The sequence below is a fragment of the Agelaius phoeniceus genome, chromosome 13 (assembly GCF_051311805.1).
Source record: "Agelaius phoeniceus isolate bAgePho1 chromosome 13, bAgePho1.hap1, whole genome shotgun sequence".
Lineage (NCBI taxonomy): Eukaryota > Metazoa > Chordata > Aves > Passeriformes > Icteridae > Agelaius > Agelaius phoeniceus.
The window spans coordinates 3,219,941-3,243,701 of NC_135277.1; the positions used below are offsets into that span (position 1 = coordinate 3,219,941).

Below are 23,761 nucleotides of genomic sequence, written 5' to 3' on the forward strand. Positions count from 1 at the left end.
CCAATCACATTGTTGCAATGTATCTCTATTTTTCATACCTTCCTAGCTCAGCCCTTCAGCTGGCTGCCACTGCTGATGAAGAGGCTGTGCTGTGGCTGAAAATTTCCCTTGCATTTGTTAGGACATGAAAAGGACGGCAAAGCGGCTGAAATAATGAAAGACCAGTTTGGTTCTGGCTCCTCCTCCAGGTGTCTTGGTGGGTGGGGAATGTCTGGGCAGGATGAGCTGCTCAGGAGGGAAATCCAGGGGGAGCTGGAAGCCCAGGAACGGGGATGCACAGCAGCCTTGGCTCAGCTGCTGCCCCAGGGTGCTCTGGGGATCACAGATGGCCGAGTGGGAGCCCCTGGTGCACACCATGGCTGAAGGTTCTCTGGCAAACAGAGATCTCCAGAGTGCAAGGGCACCAATCCTGTGCCTTCCCTGCCTTCCAAGGGCTTATTTAAAACCTTGAGTCATTCACTGAGGGTGGAAAAGCCAAGAGCCTCTCCACCCTCAGGTCTCATCTCTGGTTCTCTCTATTCTGCTGCCTCCACATGCTCTGTGCTCCCACTGCTTGTCCTGACCTTTGTGTCTCCTGTTCTGCTCAATTCTTCCCTGCCCTCAACTCTCACCTGAAATAAGTGGCACAACTCTGGTAAGATCTCCATTATGTAGCTTAGCATTTTAAGTCAGACTTCAAGTTTGTATTTCAAACAAAGCTTTGGTAAAAATCTTTTTTGCATCTTTCCCCAGTAGTAAAAATTTGAAGAAAAGCCTCATAATCTAAAAGATTTTTCTTTACATTCTGATAAGTATTACTAAGTTCTCAAAGCAACAAGAGTTGTTCCTTTAGGATTGTTCAAACTTTTTGTGAATTAATCATCTATCAAGAACCTCTATCTTGGATAGGGTTAGGTTTTTTCCCAGCAACTACTTTTTATCTCAAAATTACTGCAGTTACTTGAGTTATTTCACAGCTCTTTATTCCACTCTGTTCATCTTATAGATTTTTAAAGCTTAAAAGTGGTCATAGTTTGCACTGTAACTGTACAGTAAGAGAACTGTATTTCACTTTCCTCAGCAGCCTGCAATCACCTAAAACCATTTTAGCTGCTCAAAAATGATCTACCTTTATGTAGACAGAGCATGGTGACTTTCACCCAGAAAATGAATTATTTCAAAGAAGTCAGGTTCACTTTTTTTGAGGTTTTGTTTTCCTTCCAGAGAACAGGGAAAAATAAAAATTCACTTGCCACCTTAATTGAGATTTATTCAAAGTGCTATTTTTGCCTGCTCAATATAGTACCCAAGTTACAAGGTAATGTGAAAGAACAGTAAAAAGTAAAATGCTGCAACTGCCCTGTAATGAGGCACTTAAAGTGTTTACAGTTGAGATTTGTACAAGCCAGGGAGTAAATGTGAAGTTAAAGGTCTCACAGCAATCTTAATTCAGCTGTTTGAATTCAGTATTTTGGGGTTTCATTGTAAGAAACTGAGTCCAGCAGCTCCTCTATTCTGTGCTGCCCCTGCTGCTGTGTGGGCTGGGAGAGGTGTCAGCCAGCCCTGCCTCAGGCTGTGCAGAATTCAGCTGGAATCCTGTTTTCCCACTGGCACAAACAAGGTAAGACAGGATGCAAAGAGGTGGCAGCATCAATCCAACATCCTGCCTTCAGTGCCTTGCTCCACAAAGCACAGGTCAGTGTGCAGGACCCATCTCTGTTCAGCTGTTTCACGCTGCTGGATGCAGTTGGGATTCTTCACACATTGTCAAAAAGAAAAAAGACCAGTCTGTTTGTAGTAGAACACAGATCTGCAGCTGAAACTTGTGTGTTAGCTCCTGGAAATATTGCTGAGTCTTAAGCAAAACCAAAGCCTGTGGTATGGTGGATCTGATCTTTATTTGCTCTTTTAAACCACTTTTATTTCACGTTGAGGATGAACAGCCTGGAACAGCTTTGCTATCTGTTTTGATATCTGAGGCTTGATTTTTCCCAACAGTCACTGTACCAGCTTTGCCAGTTCTGCCAAATTATGAGGGGAATAGGAGAATTATGTTCTTCCTGCTTTTTGCTGATTTCAGTCTGTCCCTGTTACCTCTGGAGCCTCACTGAGGAGACTAAGGGGATGCTTAGGAGAATTAAGGTCACATTCACTTGCATGTTTGTGTTGTTGATCCATTGGGTTTTGCAATTTATTCAGTAAATAGGGATAGGAAATCCTCCTAATACATCCTGCAAACCTGGATATCTCCTTCTCTTAGTCCTGGCTTTGGAAATGCAGTTTTCAAGAGCTTTTGTACAGACAATACAATCAAAGCTTTGGCTCAGTTTCTTTTTATTAATTCCTCAGACTGCGGCAGCCAGAAATTCCACTTTGAAGCAGCTCCTGAATTTGTTTTGCAAAATGCAGCCACCCAGCTTTTGTCAACCCCAGATTTGCCCCTTTTTATTTTTTCTTCTTCTTAATATCATTAAAAATATGAGGGCTTTTTTTATTGAATATATTCAGGATCCAAGAAACAGCACTTTGAAAGAAACTTCACATTGGTACCTGCCAACTGTGTGGGCTTTCCTTTAATTATAAAGGATGCAGTTCCTGAAGTAATCATTCCTGATTTTCCTGTTTTGCACTAGCCCATTAAAACTAGATTAAGCTACAGAGGTGATCCTTCCATAACAGGGAGGTGATTTGATTTCTTTACTGGGAGTATTTAATCCCTGAGATGCAGAGGAACTTGAGTTTTTAAAAATATCACTGACTTTTAGCCCCTTCCAGAGCAAGGATTCCAGTTTTTTCAAGGGAAGTGCTCCTGGCAGTGCTGCTCTATGGACAGGGATCTGGGAAGAGGCAGAGGTTTTTCACCCTAGGCTGGGCAGAATGAGTCACTCACTGCTGCATTTCTCACTCCTGCTTGCTTGGTGCTGCCACAGGCTGTGAGGAGAAGCTCTGAGCTCAGCACTCAGCAATAGGAGGTTTAGGCTGGGTAGGATTTTAAGTTTTTAGTTAGAGCTGGTCCCAAGTCAGGCCAAGCTTGGCCTTTGCATCTGCTGCCCATTCTTTGAAAGCAGCGTTTGCAAGGGAGAGAACTTGTGACAGTTTGTGCAAGTGAAAAACCATTTACTTCTGAAATCCAGCATCTTCAGCCTGATCCCAGCACTGGGGCTGGTGGCCACAGCTGTCCCCTTGCTCCTGCTCAGGCTGATGTTTTTAAGGAATTCCTCACCTCCCAGGTGCTCCAGGAACCTGGTGATGAGAGCTGAAGGGAGGCAGGAAAGCAGCCCAGCTATTTCACTGCTGCTGTTATGAAGATGGAAACCTTCAAGGTTTCCCAGGGCATGGCCTGATTTTCTGCAGTGAAAACATCCAGTTTAAGGGTTATGGAACTTAAGAATAAGCTGCAGACAGATTTGGAATCTCATCATTGGTTTTGTCAGAATCACTTGGGCAGTGTTCCTCAGGGATGGTCAAAGCCCCAGGGGCCAGTCCTGGTACAAATACAGGGATTGCAGAAGGAAGAGTTTCAGAGAATCCACCTTTTGGTGAATCTGTTTAGTGATTGTGAGGAAAGATTTCCCCTGAAATATGTGAACTCTGGATCAGACCTCAAATCCCAGAATTCCCTTATGTTTTAAGATTAGGCATGTACTTATGAGCTTAGTTTAATAGTGCTATATTAACTAGTTTAAGAGGAAATCATATGGTGAGGCATCCATGTGTGGAAGAAAACCATCAATTAGAGAGATCCCAGGAATCCAATAAGAAGATATGCACTACTGGGCTTTTCTAAGGTTTCAATATTTTGGGTGCATGTTCAGCCCAGCCCATCTCACCACAAGGCAACTGTGAGTGCTCCTTCCACTGTGCCATAACAGACTGGCCCCTTTTTATTACAGTTTGGGATAGCTTGCAGTGCACAGTCTAGCTAAAAAATATAGATAGATTAGGAAGCAGAACTGTGTAACAAGGCTTTCCCTTGGTCTTCTATTGTCTGCAAGCCTTTCTGTCTGACCCAAAATGTCATGTTTCAAAGCCCTGCTTCATTAGGGTGGCGCCTGCAAGCTGCTGTTTAGGGTCTGTTAGCAGCCCCAGCATAAATCCCCACTTCCAGGAGTTTATAATTCAGCAGTAAAACATTGCTCTAGGCTGGAACTTGGCATATAAAGTCTCTCAGGAACAATTGTAATTTCTCTCTCCTTTATTTTTGCATTTACTTATACACACACACGAGTCATTCAGGAGGTTTTTACTGTCCCCTTCCTGCATTTAAAAAGATTAAATGACTGGGTTATTAATAGTTCAATTCTGACTACTGTGCTGGGCCAGCCCATGGATCTGCAGTGCTGTTAACCAGCTCTGTTTGAGGGTGCAGGTCCCTGTGTCCACAGACCTGCTCCAAGCTTAGTGCAAACAGCCCAGTGTGGACCAGCAATGGTTGTTTGGCTGCTAATTAACGTGGGCTCCGGTGTTAATTAAAGCTGTGTCCAGGTCTGGGATGCTCTAGGCGTGATGTCCTGAGCCTGCTGCAGGCACAACTGAAACCCTGTGTTCCCTGGAAGAGCAGGGAAAGGGCTGAAGTGCTGCCTGACCTTGGCATGGTTTGATCTCAACTCATGATCCTATACAGAGATATTGCTGGGAGATCTTCTGATGAGATAAAGATTTGGTAGAAATCATCCTCCCAGCTCAACTGTTTCCTCATCAAGGCTATGTTTCAATGATATCAGTTATTTCCTCATGTTTTCCCTGGTTTACAGAAAATTTTAGCGTGGTAAAAGTAATTCAAGTTTACTATTCCTAGAAATCGTGGAAAAATTGTGTTTCAGCCTTATGGAAAATACTCTAGTAACTTCTGTTTTTCTTCAATGTTAGGATATTTTTATAGGATATATAACATGTTTGTTCTGTAAAGGCCTTACAAATAAATAAGAGAGAACAGCAATTGCCAAATATATAATAAAGACTGCAAAAGTTAAAAAGGAGGCTTTTACAAGAATTAAATGCTTTAGTCAAAGTGAATTTTTTTCCTTCCAGAACTTATTTTAGACATTTGTTCCTGATCTAGGTTTTGGTCACAGTTAAATCATATAATTTCCCACAATTCCCAGAAAAAGCTTGCTATGCACTGTATTTTTTCCCCTTTTGTTCCTGTGCACAGGTGTTTGCAAATTCAGGGTATATTTCCATTAGCATATTAGACAGCAGTAATTCATCAGTGCAATGTCCTCCTTACTATGGAATTGAGGCACTCCCTGGACCTTCTCATCTCTTTTCCACTCTTCCTCCCACTTATATTTAATTTATAAAGGCAGCCCCAGGAAGATGAGCTCTCATTAGTATGAATATGATAGATAATACATGAATGTTGCAGGAGATTTGACCAGGTGCTAAGCAGGGCAGTGTGAGTGACTGGAAGGAGGCAGCAGGTACCTCCCTGTGCAGATTTCAAAGGCCCTTATTGCTTTATAGCAGATCAAAATTTAGCTTTATTATTTTATCTTCTGCTGGGTTATAATCCTACCTCTTTGCTCTAAACCAAGAGGGTTTTTAATTTCCTGTATGATTTTTTTTTCCCCTGAGAACACTGACTTTACACAAAAAACTCAATATGGGTTTTTTCATGCATTTTCTTTTTAATACGTGAGGAATAAATGAAATTCTCTTTTTATTTACTCAGCATGGCATACATCCTAAAGACACTCAACAGCTGGTTCTGGTGGGAGAATATCTGGATGCCCATCAACTGCACATGGGCAGATTTTGTGGACCGAGAGGGACTCGTGTTTCCCAAACCTCATCAGTTGTACGCCACAATCCCGTACGCTTTTGTATTGCTGATCATCCGGTTCTTCAGTGAGAGGTGAGAAACTGAAATGCAATTAATCCTCATTAATGCTGAAAGTGAGATATCTGTGGATCAATGCTATGTTTTATAAAGGAGGATTAGTTGGTGGTTTACTAGGAAGATCTAGTACAGATAACACAGCAGGTGAAAAATGGGAAAATATTTTCATTATTAGGTATGTGTGGCTGTGGTCCAATCCAGAAGGGAAATATTTCTATCCAGCTTTTCTAGAACAGCATTTGGATACTTCTGATTATCTCCTTTCCATTCTAAACCTTTTGGGTTTCCTTTTTTTTCTTTCAGTGGAAGACTAGAGAGATTTGTCCTCTCAACCAAACCTCTCATTTGGTTCTGCACCAGAACATTCGTGTGAGGTTGATAGACCCCAGGTGTCTCTCTTTGGCCAAGCTAAGCAGGCTGGAGGGATCTCAAAGTTTCATGTGAACATTTTATGCAGATCTAGTAAAGCTGGTTGCTTTTTTTCCCCCTCTCTTTGGCACCAAAAATGAATTGCTTCTGCAGCTGGAGTCTTAGGGGACAGGCAGAGGTTGGCTCCACAGAAGAAAGCTACAATCATATTAAGATTTGCAGTGTTTTGACTTATTTATTTATACCTTTTTTGCTTTACTTTCTTTTCTTTTTCCTCTAAAAAATGTGATTAGTAGGTTTTTATAATTATTTCAGGACAGAATGAGGAAATTTGGAATGTCGTAAGTTGGACAGACTTAAACCAGAAGCAGATAAGATCATTCATGCTGGAAATGAAAAGTAATTTGGATCATATGTTCATAACCATTCCCAGTGTGTCTCACTGCAGTGCTGAGGGTAATTAGCCCACACATCTGGCTGCAGTGAGTCTGGGGAAGGCTGACCACTGCTCTGAGCAATGAGGAATCCATGGCTGATACAGCAGGAGGGAGGGGCTGTTCCTGAACACCCTGCCCAAGCAGGAAGGTGAAACCTTTGGAGCCCTCTGCAGTGATTTGGGGTGGAAAAGGGAGGGAAAGAGAATGCATCAGTCCCAGGGAATGGCTGTGTGCCACAGGCTGGATCCAGCACTGATCTGTGGTGGTGGCCCAGTGAAGAAGGTGCCAAGTGACTTTGCCACTGGAGGAACTTGCCCAGCAGCAGTCCCTGAGCTCATATGGAGACAGCATCTGGTCTCCCTTCACTCAGCCCCAGCACTCCTCTGATGGCCACGAAAGTCAGGATGTTTCCTTGAGTTTAACAGCATTTCATGGCCACAAACTGCATTCCTTGGGTCTTCTTTATGGTATAACAGCTGATAAATTGTGGTTGCCTCTTGGGATTAGCTAGGGGAGATACCTTTTTCTCAGTGCACTGGCACATTCTATGGTGGATTAAATTGCATCCGATTTGTTTTCTTTGTATCCTGGCATGAGAACAGCCAAGGTCTTGTAACTGTGTTGTGTTTCTAAAGCTCTTCCTGCTGTGTCTTTTCAGATATGTTGCTATACCTTTAGCAAAAGCCTTGGGTATAAAGAACGTAAGACGTGTGAAGCCACAGCCTAATCCTGTGTTAGAGAGTTATTTCCGGGAGTGCTCAAGACAACCATCCCAAGTAAGGATTCTCATTCCTCCAAACTCGTTTTACTTTTGGAAAATCCCACTCTTACTGTTTCAATCAGCTCTCAGCAATGACATCATGGGATGAGTTCCAGCTGATTGACAGATGACTTAATTTATTTGGGTTTTTGTTGCTGTTCTGCTGACAAGGGTATATGGCATCCGAAACAGAAAATACATTTAAGATGTTCAATTTTCTGGCATGCTGTTCTAGGTTAGATTGTTAATAATATTTCCAGTGAAGATTAGTGTTCCATCTTTAACTCATTCTGCCTGGAAGAAGGTTCAGCTGATGTCTGTTGCTGGAAAGCAGGATTGTATTTACTGCAGGAATGCTGGCATGGCAGCCTTTTGATCTGTTATGTTACTGCATACTTAATCCTGGCTTATGTGAGAAAGAAAAGCAATCCTTCTATTACCATGCTGTTTCTTTTTAAAATTGAACAAGGAAAAAAGGCTAGCCAATGCTTGTCACCTCCAAAAATGAGGCCATTGAATTTTTTATGGGAGGCAGGTAGTTTGCTGTGAGTGCTGCCTCAGGAAGTTCTCTCACCTCACTACAGTTCCCAAACAATTGCAGTTTTCCTACACTGGTTTTGAAAAGAAATATGTGCTTTCTAGTAATGAGGGATTTTGATAATTATTGATTGTGGAACTTGGCATTCTAGCCCTAACTCTGCTATTCTTTTATTGTGTCTTTTGCCTGATAACATCAGGAATAAATGCATGGGTGTTCACACATGAGCTCCTCTCTCTCTGGGCAAGTATCCCCATCTCAGCTTCATTCCTTCCTTCTGCTTGAGTACAGCTGGACATTTGATTTCTGAACGGAAGCACAGCATTTTTAGACTCCTCAGAGCATGGGAAATATTCAGGCTGCCTCCTTTAGGTGTCCAGCCTGGGGACCAGTGTGCCTGGGAAAGGCTGGCTGGCAGCTGTATGGGCTCTGCTGTATGGAAACAGAGTCGCTGTTCCTGCGTGGCAAGTGGAGAGCTGGGAGCCAGCAGGGTGGGCTGGACACAGTGGCTGTTTGCACTCCAGCCCTCCATGGCAGCTCAGGTGCCTTTTCTCACATTCCAGAGGTTTCCCTGAGGGTAGGAGACTCCCTGGACTGGCCTCACCTCGGTGGAGGCAGCCGCTGCCACCCACTATTTGCATACTTCCCTTGGGAGAAGGGAACTTCCCCAGGGATGAGCCAAACACTCTCCTTGCTCCTGAGGCAGCCCTGGGAGGTCAAACCACACTTCTGCACTTGGGGATGGAGAAGAGGGAGAAAGCCCACAGGCTGCTGCATGTGGGGCACTGAGCTCCCCAAAGTGCAGGAGTGTCACTGCCTTGTGCTGGTCTGGCCACCCAGGTGTGGCACCCCCATGGCCACGTGCAGTGCTAGGCCCTGCTCCACCCCCAGTTTAGTTCTGGTGTTGGAGGGGGGCACTCTGCACCTTGCTCAGGAGGATAGATTGACTTCCTTTGGATCTGAGAACAGAGCTCAGCTCACTTTAATTCCAGGCCACTTTTCATCTCTGAGACTCATAGATAAACAAATTTTAATATTTATGGTAAGATATTAGGTGCCATGTCTACCTCTGTTCAATCATGGCACTTCCCCCTGCATCCTAAGCTCACATCTAACAGTAAAAGTTGCATCTCTGAAGCTCTCAGGAGTGACCAGAAAGACAATAGCAGAGTTTGTGAATCTGTTCATTTCGTGCTTGCATTATTTACATAAATAAAAATCCAGGGTTTTGCGGGCATTACTCAAAAATACCCTCCCATGCATATTTAATATTGGTAATATCTTTAAATAAGACCTTGCAACAGTGGGAAGCTGCTCTATGAACTACAAAATAAATGAAAATGACATTGGGGTGCATCTCCTGTTAACACTGTTCTATTTCTTGCAGTCAGAGATCAAAGGCCTTGCCAAGAAGTGCAACTGCACCGTCCATTTGGTGGAGAAATGGTTCAGGAGACGGAGAAACCTGGAGATCCCAACCGTGCTCCGGAAATTCCAGGAAGCTTTGTAAGGAAAGAAATGCCTTTGGTTATCACTGCTGTACTCTTCCGGAAGAAAATGATTAAGGTCCCCCCTTTCCAGAAGACTGGGTCTGCCTGATGGGGGTTTTGTTTTCTGAATGCACAAACAAGTTGAAATTATTTAGTAGCATTTCTCCAAATGATGGTTAAAAGTTGAGGTTAGCTGTTTCTCCTGGGAAAAAGAAAAACCTTAAAATATTTTAGTTTTCTTCTTTGTGGAATAATGGATTTGTAGGCTCCTTGTACAAAGTGTAAGATGAAAACAGACAGAGAATAGGAAAATATTTTCCTGTCTGCCAGTAATCATAGGGGAACAACAATGCTTACCCTGGGGTAGGTTTGTACCCATGCTGTCATTTTGGGATGCTGTCATGTGTACCAAAGTCAGTTCCAGAGCAGGAATTGTGGCATCCAGACTGAAGGACAGGTGCCACAGCTTGATCATGGGATACTGTGTGAAACTGGAACTCAAACTCCCTGCTGAGAGTGGGCCAGTGAGCAGCTTTGAGTGACAGTAATGAATATGTAAGAAGTTTCAAAACCTCCTGCATATGATTTTTCACTTATGTGTGAGAACTTCCTCATACCTAAACACTTTAAGTGTGATCTAAAATCTCACACAAATTGCAAATCCCCAAATGGGCACAGCTCATCCCTTTTGGGTACTGACATTAACTGTACCAGTGAAAAGCACTTTCAAGTGCTCTGTGTATTTGGCTTTTCATTAGCATAATTACACTTGCAAAACTTCACCTGATTATAATATTGAACCTCTGTAACTGTAGATCAGCTTAAGGCATGAGGGTTAAAAGTACAGCACAGAGCTCAAAGTTGAGTACTTTATCAAGATTATTTCCAGTGTTAATCAATGTGATGATGATTTAGTGGTGTCCTCTGTCAGACATAAATCCAGATGATAGACAGAGGTGTGTCTCTTTGAAGTCTGAGCTGAGTAAACTCTCCTGCTATGGTTTATGTCTGCTGTTGTTTTGGGGATCAGTTAATTTGGTTTCAGAAGTGGCAATAAGATTTCCTGCTATTGCTGAGACCTGTCTGCCATGCGTGCCTGTCTCTAGTAACACACAGCTAAAGACTGAAATTCCAACTTGCTTGGCAGCTTGAGTGAGAGTGAAGCAAGCAGGTTTCTCTTGTGCAATTTTGTGAACCTTGCTCTGCTCTTTGTCAGTGAATTTAATTGAATATAATTCTCTAGGCAAAAAAAAAAGGGGAAAGAGTTATTTCACTCTAATAGTCAGTGTTATGAGCGTTATGAAATTTTTTGAAAGCCTGCAATCTCCAGGATCTTTTTTCTGAATCACAAGGAAAATCTGATGAGCCAGATCTAAACCATACTTATGCTATTAGTGCTCCCAGTTAAGCAACTCTGGGGTTTGGAAAGCCCTTTGCATGAAACTACTCTGCCTTGTAAGATTTACCAGCCTTTAACTTCCCCTACCAAGTTCTTTTTTGTTACATTCACTTCAAGAGAAAAGATTCCTGAAGTTAAACCAGAAAATCCTCTTGCATAGCTGTTGTTCAGTGCTCTCTCTGGTGGCCAGGATCAGAGTTTAAGAGGCACTTGAGTGAAATTTGGTGAATTTGGATGAGTTTTACTCCAGGTTTTATTCACCAAATTCATAAAGAAGCTGGGCTCAGTGCAAAATGAGGCAGTGCTCTGGCAGCCTTGCACACAGAATGAGCTCATCTGAAGGGCTGTTTATTGCCAAATGCATTCAATATATATAATATATAATATGTAATATATAATAGGGCTGGGGACAAATGGCAGAGTCTTGTGGGCGCTCTGTGCTTTGAATCTGATTCAGAAAACCCCACTTGCACTTACAGCCAACACAGAATCAGTGCTGCCATATCCACTGGTCACTCACACCTTGTTTGGAATGGAAGGCATGAGGGCAGAAGCAGCTGCTCTGTGAAGTCTGTCCCATGCCAGTGTTGTGTTTTCCAGCATCTCTTGGTTAACTCTGAGCCAGGTATTCCTTGTGGGTTCCACTCTGCAATTTCCACCATGTACCTCTGTGCTTTTCCTGTTCATGCAGTGCTTGTTGAGTAGTGTTATTTTCAAATCATCTGAGGGAAGATAGTTTAAAGTTGAGAAGAAAAACAGTTGTTTATCACATGTGTATCAAGTGGCAATTTTATAATTATTTTCCTGACTTATTTCTCAGGTGTGAGTCACTTTATTTTGTCTCACCTCCAACATTCCACATCCTCATTTTTGTTTGTTGTTTTTCTCATAAAACAGTCTCAGCCTTTGAAAATCTCATTCTTTCTCCTGGAATATCAACCTCCAGGGGATGTGAGGCTCATAAAGTAGGGGCTGCTTTTACCACACAGGTTCTCCTCCTCTTCTCTCATTTGGCACATCATTAAAGCTTGCCAAAGACCCCAATCTTATTTTCTACAATTCTCAATCCCTTGGTACAGTGTTCTTGTGGTGCTTTCTCCTTTTCAGTGGGTTTGGGTTGTCTGGGAGCTGCTTGCTGCTCTCCTCTGGGATACCTCTGTTTCTAGAAGAAGTTCTCAGCAGCTCTGGGGCCATGTGCCTGTCCCTGTGTCACAACCTTCCTTCTCATGAGAAGTCCTGCACTGTTTCCTTCTGGACTTGCAGAGCTGCTCAGGGGGAAGGTCAGCCTTGGCTTGACCTGCCCAGGGGAAGAGTGGAAAGGAAGGAGTTTTCCATCACCTGTAGAGGTGGGAGTTGGAATGCTTGGGCTGAGGCTGCAGCCACACCCAGTGCTTGGGACAATGCCTCCCACACAGGCTCCAGAATCATCAGGGCTCTGACAGCACCCTGCTCTGACACCCAGAAGCAGCAACACAGTTCACTGAGGTGCTCAAGAGCTTTTTGCCTTTGCTGACTTAGCAAGCTGATGGTGCAAAGCTGGAAGGTTTATCTGCCTTGCTGGATATCCATTTAATCTACAAAAAGCTTAGATCAGGCTAAATTCTGGCACACCTAGTCAAAGATGAGGTTATAGTTAATTGAGACCTTGTAGCAAGATGTAAACTAACCCAATAGATTCTAATAATTCATAAGGCTCCCCTGTTGTCAGCAATTGGTGTTGGGAGGGATGAAGTGAATGAACCCAGGAAAAGGTTTATGTTCTCAAACATTAATTTTTAGGGGATTTATTACACTTTGTGTGGTTATTTCCTTGATCAGTTCAAGCCTGGCTGGAAAATTACTGCTATCATGACAATTAAAATATCTGTATCATGATAATGCAAAAGAATTTCCTTATTTAGCAGTGAATCAAACCTTAAATATTTAAGTATTAATAATTCAAATACAGTTAATATGTGTCTATCCTTAACATTGAGTGTGAGGCCACATTTATGTGAAGATTGTCTGTGATATACAATGATCCATAGTAACTGGGGCTCAAGACAATATATTTACAAAATATAATGGTTTGTTCCTGTTTTTTCATTTCAATTTTGCAGCTGGCGATTTTCATTCTATCTGACATCCTCCATTGTTGGATTTATATTTCTGTACGATGTAAGTTAACTTTTTGAAAGATTGATACTGTATTTAAACAAAATAATTTCTAGATTTTCTGGAATCGCGTTGAAAGACTGTGAATTCAATAGCTCAGTGGGATCAGATCTTTACTGTATGTAATCTGGATGATGGGCTGCAATATGCACTGAGATTTAATTTTTAAGTTAAACTTTAGACCTTCTATGACAAAGGAATTTATGAGTAATCAGTATTTTTAAGGAACCTTGAAGAAGTCACGCAGATGGTTTTACAACATGCCTTGTTAACACCTACAAATGCATCACATGGCCATGTTTTCCTCAGAGGACACCATAAACTTTTTTTGGCAGCACTTTTGGTGGTCACAGCTATTTACTGAGGTGTTGCTGCTGAGTCAGAAGTTGGGAATAACAGAGATTGGTGCTTGTACCTCGGTGAGCCCTGCCTGGGGTGTCATTAGCGCTTCCCCAGGCAGCGGAACAGATCCCGGCGTGTCTCTGCTCATCTGGCCCTTGTCCCCAAACACTGCTTCTCATCCTCATCCACTGCTCTGTGTGACTGGTAAACACAGCAAATCTAATCACTGTGGCAACATATCTTGAGTAATTGCAGTAATAAAACACACACCCACTGCTTTGGATGATGAAATTGTGAACTGGAACGTTTCAGGTGTCCTGAAAAGAAGCCAAAAAGCTGGGAACAATATAATAAATCTGAGCTGTAAGTTCCCTTTAGAAATTGGTGGAGAACAGTTATCAAGATTACAGCTTCTTAGCCTGCTCCACTTAGAGAGATTTTAAGTAGTGAAGATTTTGAGTTAAGGTGATAATTGTTGCTGAGCTGAGCAGTGTCTGACTGAGGTGTCTTCCCCAGAAACCCTGGTTTTACGACATATGGCAGACGTGGGTTGGTTATCCGTTTCAGGTGAGCTTTTTGGCACCGGGCCAGTGGCCTCCAGGCATTCCAGGTATTTCCCCATTGGAAGGGATAATCTACAGCAGCCTTTTCCCTCCACACGGGCACCACCTACAGAGGTGTGGCACCAAATCCTGCCCTTTTCGGGAAGTGCTGCCGACTGCTGCGGGACTTCCCTGGGATCTGCCTGAGCTACAACTTCCCCCTCCATCCCTCCCCAGCCCGGGATACCAGTTACTCACTGGAGATGTTATCAGTGCTCCCAGATTGGGTGCAGAACCCCTGCACTGCTCCAGGCCCCACGGTGCTTCAAGGCACTCTTATTGAAATAATAACTCTGCCCCATCCCACTGCCTTCTTATTCCTGTCCCAAACAGGGGCCAGGAATACAAATGATCCTGCCTCCAGCTGAGATTTCCCAGCTCCTGCTACACACCTGGGAAATGTACTGACCCAAGGCAGCAGCCAAGCTCTGCCCTCCCCTAGGCAGATCCATAGGATTTTAGCATAAATAATTGACATTTCAGTTTATTATGTTAATTGTTCACCAAAACCGAGGGGTTTATTTGCAGTTGTTTGTAATTAAATGCAGAAGGATTCTGCATGTAGTTCTGTGACAGAAACATGGAGAAAAAGCATGCTAAAATCCAGAGGTGGGGGAGGAACTGTGGGAATTGAGAGTTTGGGCTGAGCAAAGGTTAACATACTTGGCTCTCAGAACATCCTTCTTAATGAAGCCCAGGACAGGAATTTAATTTAGCTTAATTTTTTAAGCAAGAGTCACCAGAGGAGCAGAAGTCAGGAAAGGAAAAAAGAAGTAATCTCACTTGACATTTACTTTTTCCTATTCTCAGAGTTAACTGTGTTTTTCCTCATCACAGACCTTGCTGCCATCCCAGTACTGGTACTACATGGCCGAGATCGGCTTTTACTGGTCTCTGATATTTACCCTTGGGATTGACATCAAACGGAAGGCAAGTGCTTGTGCCCGCGGGTGGCTCGGGGAGCGGGGCAAGGGCGCTCGCAGGGAGCAGCAGCGCCTGGAGCTGGGCGCAGCCACGGGAGGGCAGCATCAGCCCGCACAGCCCGGGAGCCCCGCGCCGCGCCCGGAGCCCCAGGGGCCGGGGGGGACCCCCAGGGGCTGGGATCCACCTGGATTTCCTTCTGTCCCTCCAGGATTTCATGGCTCACGTTGTTCATCACCTGGCAGCCATCGGGCTGATGAGCGGCTCTTGGTGCGGCAATTACGTGCGGCTTGGAACTCTGGTGATGTTCGTGCACGACACTGCGGATTTCTGGCTCGAGGTAACCCTGCTGTCCAGCTGCTTGGAATTTTTTTTTTTTTTTTTTTTCCTGTGTCCCGAGTTTTTTTTGGTGTCAATGACATTTTAATCTTTCTGCCACGAGTTTCATATGATCCCTTCCTATCCCCACAGGGACGCAGCTTTGCAGATTTGTAACTTGTAAGATAAAAAAGATCTTCTAGATAATTTAAGCTGATACTTTATTACAGAATCCATTAGAGAAAGGAGCAGAAGATAATTTCCTCAGAACAGGAAATAAAGCTGCCTCCCTGGGTTACTCTTGTTTCACTGATAAAATTAGACCAGGTTGTCCACAGCATCACAGAATCACTGAGGCTGGACAAAACCTCTGACATCAAGTCCAACCTGTATCAGGCATTTTCTGGCAGAAGACAAGTTTCTTCTCCTGGACTGAAGAGAAAGTCCCTTCCCTGCACTAATAAATATCAGTGGCAGTGTTTAAGAAGTGTCCTACTCTGCACAGATCACTGTGATCAGAGCTCTGGGCTTTTTGGAAGACACACACAGTGTTTCTTCACTAGAATTACCCTGAGTTTGTAACACCAGGTTTGAGGGCACAGTTTCATCACCTCTTTTGGTGGCAGTGCCAGTGTAAGCAGCCCTTGTGGGCTGTTGTGTGCCACTGTCCATTTCTGTTCCTGATACTCTATCTTACTGTATCAGAACAACTAATTGTGGGGTTGTGCACTTGGGATTGGTCCAGATTAAACAGGTTTTCTTGCTGGTTTACTTTTAATCCTAAATTGCTCCTAGGTCCAATTAACTCTGTGGCCTTACAAAGAGTTGAGTTGACAACTGGTAGGACAGCACTTGGATGGAAACTGGAGTTGAGTACCAGAGCAATTTAATCCAGCCCTGCCACTCAAAAGGAGGAGGAAAAGAAAAGTTAATCAAGCTGCTGTTTAAAACCTAGGCTTGGCACCTGCAGCTTTGCTCCTACTTGAAAACTTTGCCCAGGGTGGTTCCTAATGGAGCAGGGGGAGCTGGACAGTTCATTTAGGGGAGAAGCAGCACTTACAACCTTTATTAGTGTGATAGAGGCCAGCACTGAGATCTCCTGCTCTCAAAAAGGAGAAGACAGGAGCTGAATCAGGCCCTGAGGGGGGTCAGTAACAGGCATGTCCCAGAACACCTGCATTTCAGGGATCTCCTGAACGTGCAGGGGTAGCAGCAGCTTCTCTTGGAGTTCAGTCTGTTTGGAATCTGGTGGAAAAATGAGGAATTATCTCTGTTCTAAAGAGCACTTTTGTGTTTTCATGACACTTTATATTCTGGTCTGAGTGCTGTTCTTTAGGTCTTTGATGCAGAGTCCTTTCCTTCAAGATGAAAAAAGAAATATAAACAGAGAATCTGGTCTGATGGTGCTTTATTAGGTATCAGTAAAATGATTGCTTTACATGTCAAACTGGGAAGAAATACTCTTCCTGCTTAGGTGGAAGATGAGTCTTTATTTATGAAAACACAGAATTTATTTCAGAGAATATTTATAATATGTTTGGGGATTTTTATCCACTGCAGGCAGCCAAAATGTTTAATTATGCTCGCTGGGAGAAAACTTGCAACATACTGTTCATCATCTTCTCTATTGCATTCTTCATCACCAGGATGATCCTGTTCCCCTTCTGGTAAGCAAGATTTAATCCAGTCTCAGGCTTTTACTTCATTCCCACTCCCCCTGAAAGTTTAGTGTTGGTTGTCATGGAAAAAGAAAAGGAATGGACTGGACTTGAATGTTCTGCTAGTGAGAAAATGGACAAAAACTGATATTTTCTTTAAAAATTATCATGTAAAAATAATTTTAAATGAGCCTCTTTAACCTAAATAAAAGCTTGTATGTGTTATATAACTTGTTTTGTAAATAGTAGTTAAATGCTGTAAGCCCCTGCATTTTCAAGGGGACTGAGCTCCTTAACTAAGAGAAATCCTTTTCCCATTCATTCCACCCTTTCTGCTGTAGCTGCAAAGTCAGAGTACATGACTGTAGTTAATTTTTTAGAGCCTTCTTTCTGCTACCCAGTTCTTGGGTAGTGCCTCACCTCGCTTGCATGAGGAGCACTCAAGAGAAGTTTAGGTGAACCAATTAATTTATGAAGTCAGCACAAATAAATCTTAACTTGCTAAATACTTGCATGCCTTTGGAGTGCTATGATTTAATCTGCTTTGGAGTATCCACATGGGTGCTTAACATGTTTATCTTTTAAAAAGTGTTTAATGTGTTTCACATTCACAGCTCTAATTTGCCCCTCCCTGCACATGGACAAACCCTTAGAGACTCAAGCTGGTTAAATTAATAGTTCTGAACATTGATCAACATAAGGCTTTAATTTCCTGTAGTATTTTCTTTCAGAAATGCTGATGTCTTTTACTTTATTGTTGTTTTTTAATTAACTGTACAAGTGATCTGCAATCATTTTGCTTCACTGAGTTTCTTGTTCTTCAGTTCTTGAGCTTGGAAGCGAAACACGAGGAGATTAAAGGGACTCAAAGAGCCCCAAATAATATAGAAGTAGTGAAGTCTGAAGATGGACAAAACATATGTTAATTAACAAAAAGCCCTGTTGCAAAGCCTCTAGGATTTTCTCTCAAGTGTGGATTTCAGATTAGAGAGAATTTGCACTAAAGAAGGCATAGGCAAGCTCTGAGTTGCACAGTATCTAGACCACACAGAGATGGAGATCTGAAAAACAGGGACTTTTTCTAACCTCACTTAGAGTACTTCCATGCCAGACTCAAATTTCTCATCTTCTGAAGTCTGTATTTCAACAGAGATGCATAATCTAGTTAAGGCAGGGCTTGTTAATTGATCTACCATCTTTGCAGAGCTTTTTAATATTAATCAGCTTGGAATATGAGATTAGAAATAAGTGTAAATAGCATAAGGAAGAGATCTTGCACCTTAACAATGATCTTTATTTTTTAGGATTCTTCGTGCCACCCTATATCAGCCTACCTACTACTCCACCACTCCTGTCATAGCATATTTTTTATTCAATGGGATGCTATTAACCCTCCAAGGCTTGCATTTATATTGGGGTTACTTAATTTTCAAGATTTTGAAAAGGTTCGTTTTCCTAAAGGTAAGAAATTTGTTTCTTCAGAAAGATATGTGAAATATCAAACAGATGCCAATACTCCAATAGATTTACTTGGAATTTTTTGGTTGTCCTGAGCTTTCAAGTCATAATTTCTGATAGGGATCTACAGAGCATGGAGATGTTCAAATGTGCTTTGCACCTCTCATTGTCACACCCAGTGTCTTGGTTGGAAGACAGAGACTTCAGCTAGAACAGGGTTTTTTTGCCTGTATTTGATGTTTTGTACCAATAGTAAATGAGTCCCAGAACCTGAAGCCATAAGATGGTCCAGAACTCCTCAGGAATTTCTGTGTCCTGAGTAAAAGCATTCTTTGGTCACTGGGCTTTGTAGGAACTTACCAAAAAAGAAGTGAGTGAGTGATGAGATACTACAATTTGACTACAATTTTTCTGCAGGATTTAAATTTCTTCAGATTTGCCTAAATCTGAGGTCATCTAAACTTGAGCACTGGCTTGGGATCACAAAAACCAAATGAAGCATATCTGGTATTATATTATGACTCAATGAAATACTGTCATATTCAGCTGGAGCAGAGGAACAGTGCAAGTCTGGTCTGCCTAATCTGCTTTTACCTTGTAGAGAAAACTCACATGGGAAAAAACTCTGGATAAAACTGCCATTTATGTCTTGTTTGATTGCCTGAAGTAGTGACATTTTCACAAGGTCTCGTGCCATGAAATGTGCAGTGGAGTGCAGAGTAGATAAAATATTTATCAAAAAGCATTTAAGGGAAGGACTCTGGAGAATGTCTCTAAGATTTGGCACAAGTATTGACAGGTATATTTTTCTAGTTAAGATGAAATTTAAGTTGTGCTGTTGAAAAATGGTATTTTTTCTGAGGCTCAAGAAACAAAAACTTAATTAAACTGACTGTCCTTTTATCTGAAGCAGTTTATGCTGTGAAGCATCTTTAGGAAATAGAAATATTCCTTTCTCCCTGCATTTAATTGTTGTTTGAGTGCTAACAGGAACCATCTTGTAATTATTGGATTTTTGGATTCCATCGACTCTTACACAAACACACAGCTGGGTATCGTAGGGAGACCCAACATCTGCCCTAGAAGTTACAAACTCAGCCCCTGTAAGACAGCAAACAGCAGCACAGGAAGGACAAATCTGTGGAGGAAATGGTTTATGTTGCTCTGCCTCTAAAACAAGCTTCTGTGCGCCCTTAGACACTGAGAATCTTGTATTTCTTGTGTGTCATATACCTCTGTTTGACCAAATACTACATTATTTCTGACCCAGGTGTAAAGTGCTTTACTTCTTGTTTTCCTTTGTGATTTTGGCCTTGTCTCTGTGCTATTCTTGTTCCCTGTGCACAACCCCTCTTCAGAATGGAGAGACATCCCTCTGCCTCCCAGCTGAGGAAGAGGAAGGCTGGGCAGAGCTCTCCATCCACACTGGCTGGGGTTCTGATGGCACAGTGCCAGGAGGTGCTCAGATGCAGTGGTGAGCAGGACATTGCCAGGCCAGCTATATAAGGCCACTCTGCCCTGCCTGCTTTATGTGCCTTTGTAAGGGGCAGAAATGTTTTATTTTGAGATAAGAGCTTTGCTGTGTTCGTCACTGCTAAAAAATGGGAAAGCACCAAGCCTGCATCCCTACCACGGATTTGATTCCTTATACAGCTCTCTGAGAAGATGGTTTCCAAATAACATTTTTACAGTGGTAGCAGCAGCAGCCTGGGCCCTTTTCAGTCTGGATGACTTCAGCTGGCTTGCATGTGCAGCCTGTTTTCCATAGCAGTGGCAAACTTGGCTGTGAAAGCAGCCAGTGCCTCCAGAGCTGGAAAGGCAACGTTGAAAAGAATGGTGTTGGCAAGGAGGGTTTTTATACCAACATCTTTGTTACAGACAGGCTGCACACAAATAGCTGCTGCTATTTTAGGGAAATACCAGTAGACCATCATTCTGGTGTTAGTAGGGGTTTGTTTCTCTGCCCAAGACTAGCTGTTTTCTGAATGAAAACTTAGCAATTTTTGATATTTTTCTTGAAGCAACAGTTAGCTACTTCAGATGGAAAAATGAAGTCATGGTGTAACTGGGAATAGAGGCTTCTGTTGTTTAACTGAAGGAATCTCTGAGCATAGAAGGGTGTGAGGAAGTTTTCCAGTGCCCTCTTGTGCCTCAGTCCTGGAGTTTTGGGGTCACTGCACCCTCGAGAGTTGGTGGCTTCTTCCATGCTTTCCTGTTGCCCATGAGGAGAAGGTTTTTATTGAGAGTGGCTGGTCAGAAGCTCTTCATCTCAGCTGTCACCTCCCCCTGCACTGGCAGAGGGGACACTTGCCCTCAGCCCTCTGGGACAGCTGCTCAGCAACTGACTTGCTTCAGCAAAAAAGAGCTTGCACTGAAAATCTTGTGGTTTTCCTCCTCCCAAATACTGCAGTGAGAGATGGCTGAAAATGAGGGAAAAGGAAAGAAGGCAGATGATCTTCTGCCATCCCTCTGTGTCCTGTTTCCCCAGCCGTGGGACTCTGGCCCAGGGACTGGTGGCTTCCAGGCTCAGAGGACTTGTGCCACCTTTCCCTTGGTGCCCTGGGAATGCCCTAAAAACAGGGAGTTCTCCATCCACAAGCTCAGCTGTAATCAGCTACTTCACATTAGGAAGCTTCTAATTTTCCATAGGGGTAAACTTGAGGGTTCAGAATTTTTTTCAAAACCATTATTCTTCCCTCTGGAAAATAGCAATATTCCCTAAATGTCCTTTCTCATGTGACATTTGTGACCTTGTGTATGAGTAAGGCCTGTAAGCAAAGCCCTTCGAGGTCAGACCTGTAGCCATGTACCAGCTCTGCTTTGGGAGGAAGGAGGACATTCTTCAGTGTAATTTCTTTTCAAGTTAGGTCAGGCAATTGCAATGTTAGCTGCTGGCTGCCATCTTGATGTCCAAGGCCTTTTGTTGCTAGGAAACTCCTTGTGTTTCTGTAATATTGTTCAATTACATGGTTAAATTACCCACTTGTATCAAGTTTCAAGCACCACTGAAACATGTCTAGTCATCATGTCTGCACATATGAGAATATTTTAGGAAAATTGAAAAAGCATATAGAGAAGTATGTACATATGCACTGATTTAAAACATCTCGCCAGGAAAATCCCGTGGAGATTAAACATTTTATTTCCAAGGTCAGAAAAAGGGAGTGAATGACAGCAGCTTATAGCCACATTATTATGGCAAATTAAGATGTAAAATATATGTTAAACCCATTACACACTGAGTTAAGGTTTTGAGACCATGGTGCTTTAAATCTTGAAAAATGTGTAAGTTGTAGGAAATGGGCATGATGTCCACATGTCTCAGATACTTCAGGGCTGATGCAAAGTCCATCAGTGGAGGGTAATGGCAGGTTTCTAACAGACTGTAATGTGTCCAGGAATAGGTTTTCCTGCTCTTGTAATTGTTTTGCCACCATCAGACCACCTTCAGGGAAAGCAGTGAGCTGCTCACTAATGGCTGCTGTTATTTGGGAGTCAGCAGCAGCAGTTTCCTTGGATTCAGTGTGGTTCTTTCCTCTTCCTGAAGCAGAAAAGACCCTGCACTGCTGTAGATCAGCATTTTGGGCCTGTCACTCTTTAAAAACCTGTCTGTGGTCAATATTCCTTTGGCATTTTGTGCTTGGTAAGCTTTTTAAAGACTGCTTGGGCGTATCCTTGTCCATGGTTTGCTCAGTCCTTATTTGGCCCAAATTCCCAAGGCAACAGTGAGAGTTAGTGTTCAAAGAATTACTAAAAACAGAGTAGGGGAAACTAAGAATGATAAGAAAATACTATTTTGGGTTGAAATCAGAGCTGTGAAGTGCTTGTTATGATACTTCTGCTGTTCCCAGCCATCATTTTTCTACTGCAGCATTTTTCCTCTTACTTTTTTATGCTTGATCTGCTGGCATGAAACAAATTGAAATTTAATGAGAATTAGCACATTCAGTGAGAAGTAATTTCCTTTAGAAAATTGCCATACTACAGGAGTTAAACAGAGGACAGGGTTTATTTCCTAACCTAGTGGCACATAAGATTTTGTTTTCTTGTGTGTTTTGTCAGGCCTGTGCTGCCCAGTGGTTGTTGAGGTGCTGGTAAAACACACCTAGAGGTGCACTTGCTTTAATTCCAAGTGGCTGTTTTAAAAGGAGCAACACATTCTAGAGAATAATGATAATCTAGTGAGTTACATTTTCATGACTGGAACTGGGAAGTTGTGGAAAAGCTTTTCCTGGATATTTTGTTGTTCCCTTCCCTGGGAAGGACCAGTTCTGCTTTGGAGTTTGAGCTCTCTCAGTGGAGGGCTGGCACAAACATGAGACAGTTTGAACTAGATTAGCAGGGGCTGCTTTTTCTCCATTTTAGAGGAAAACAGGTTGTGGAGAAGTTGAAGTTGTTGGTTCTCAACAGATGAATATTTATAGCAGATTTTCTCATGAGGATGGCTTACTGGGGGAGCAAAACAGGCCAAATGAAAGCTTTCCCCCTTAGACATGAAAACCAGTCAATCTGGGAGCCTTCCCAGTTGGTTGAAATGATTGCCCTGGGGACATGAGCTGTTTAATAGCCTGGAGAGGGGAGTTAGCCAGCCAGGTCAGCAGCGGGGAGGCTCGTGCCCTAGTAAAGGGAAATTACTTCCTGTTATGACTTTCTTTCATCTGCATATTTCCCATTCTGCTCCAGCAATCTGGTTAAACCCAAAGCCTGGCTGCATGTCTCACTTGATGCTGCCAAATTGATCCAAGGGAGGAGGGTGGGAGGCAGGCAGAAGGAGCATGGAAGAGTTTGAGGTTTGCTGGATGGTATTTACAGTGGTAGGCAAGAGGAGCAGAGGAGCCCTGGAGTCAAGGCTCCCCCCAGACATGGGTATTGTCAAAGTGCAGCCCAACAGAGCCTGTGAAAGAGGAAAAGCCACCAGTTCTTCTCCACTGTGCCAATCTAAGATCACTCTTTGGTCTCTGGGGCCTCAGCCAGTTTTCCTGGCACTGGGAGTTAAAAGGCAGATTTCTGTTTAGATCTTTACATTTACTCCAGATTCTGAACGGGGTCAGCAGCTGAGCAGTGACTTCCAGGGAGGTGTGTTCTATATGCTTAGTGGATTGTATATTACTCCACACACTAAAATACGCTTCTCAGGTTTCAATACAGCAGCAATGTTCTTTGCTGGATTTTTTAAAAATTATTTTTCATAAACTCTGCTTAGAATGCCCATAATTCCACAACGTTTTTCACTTGAACATTATATAAAAATCAGGTAAAGCTTCAGAAACCTGGGTTAAAGGCTGTTATGATGATTGTGGGGGAATGAACTAATGAGAAACCACATAAAATCAATTGTGAGCATTTGATTGTAATAGATGGGTGGCGAAGGTATGCTGGGGTGGGAGCACTGGGGCAAAGTACCCTTCCACAGCCCTGCTGTGCACACACAGGACTGTGCAGGAGCAGCCTCAGTCCCCAGGCCAGAGTCCAACAAATTGGGGGTGTGGATGCT

At 42.9% G+C, this 23,761-nt stretch overlaps 1 protein-coding gene across 2 annotated transcripts in view; it reads left to right on the top strand.

Moving 5' to 3' along the window:
- Window positions 1-23,761, top strand: part of CERS3 (ceramide synthase 3) — a 43,671-nt gene that overhangs the window by 9,295 nt on the left and 10,615 nt on the right. For both annotated transcript variants that reach the window (XM_077185440.1, XM_054642223.2), the window contains 9 exons: window positions 5,654-5,836; window positions 7,286-7,403; window positions 9,313-9,431; window positions 12,914-12,971; window positions 13,827-13,877; window positions 14,750-14,842; window positions 15,045-15,173; window positions 16,712-16,818; window positions 18,114-18,270. In XM_077185440.1, the coding sequence (XP_077041555.1) occupies window positions 5,654-5,836; window positions 7,286-7,403; window positions 9,313-9,431; window positions 12,914-12,971; window positions 13,827-13,877; window positions 14,750-14,842; window positions 15,045-15,173; window positions 16,712-16,818; window positions 18,114-18,270 (1,015 nt within the window). The remainder of the gene's footprint in view (window positions 1-5,653; window positions 5,837-7,285; window positions 7,404-9,312; window positions 9,432-12,913; window positions 12,972-13,826; window positions 13,878-14,749; window positions 14,843-15,044; window positions 15,174-16,711; window positions 16,819-18,113; window positions 18,271-23,761) is intronic.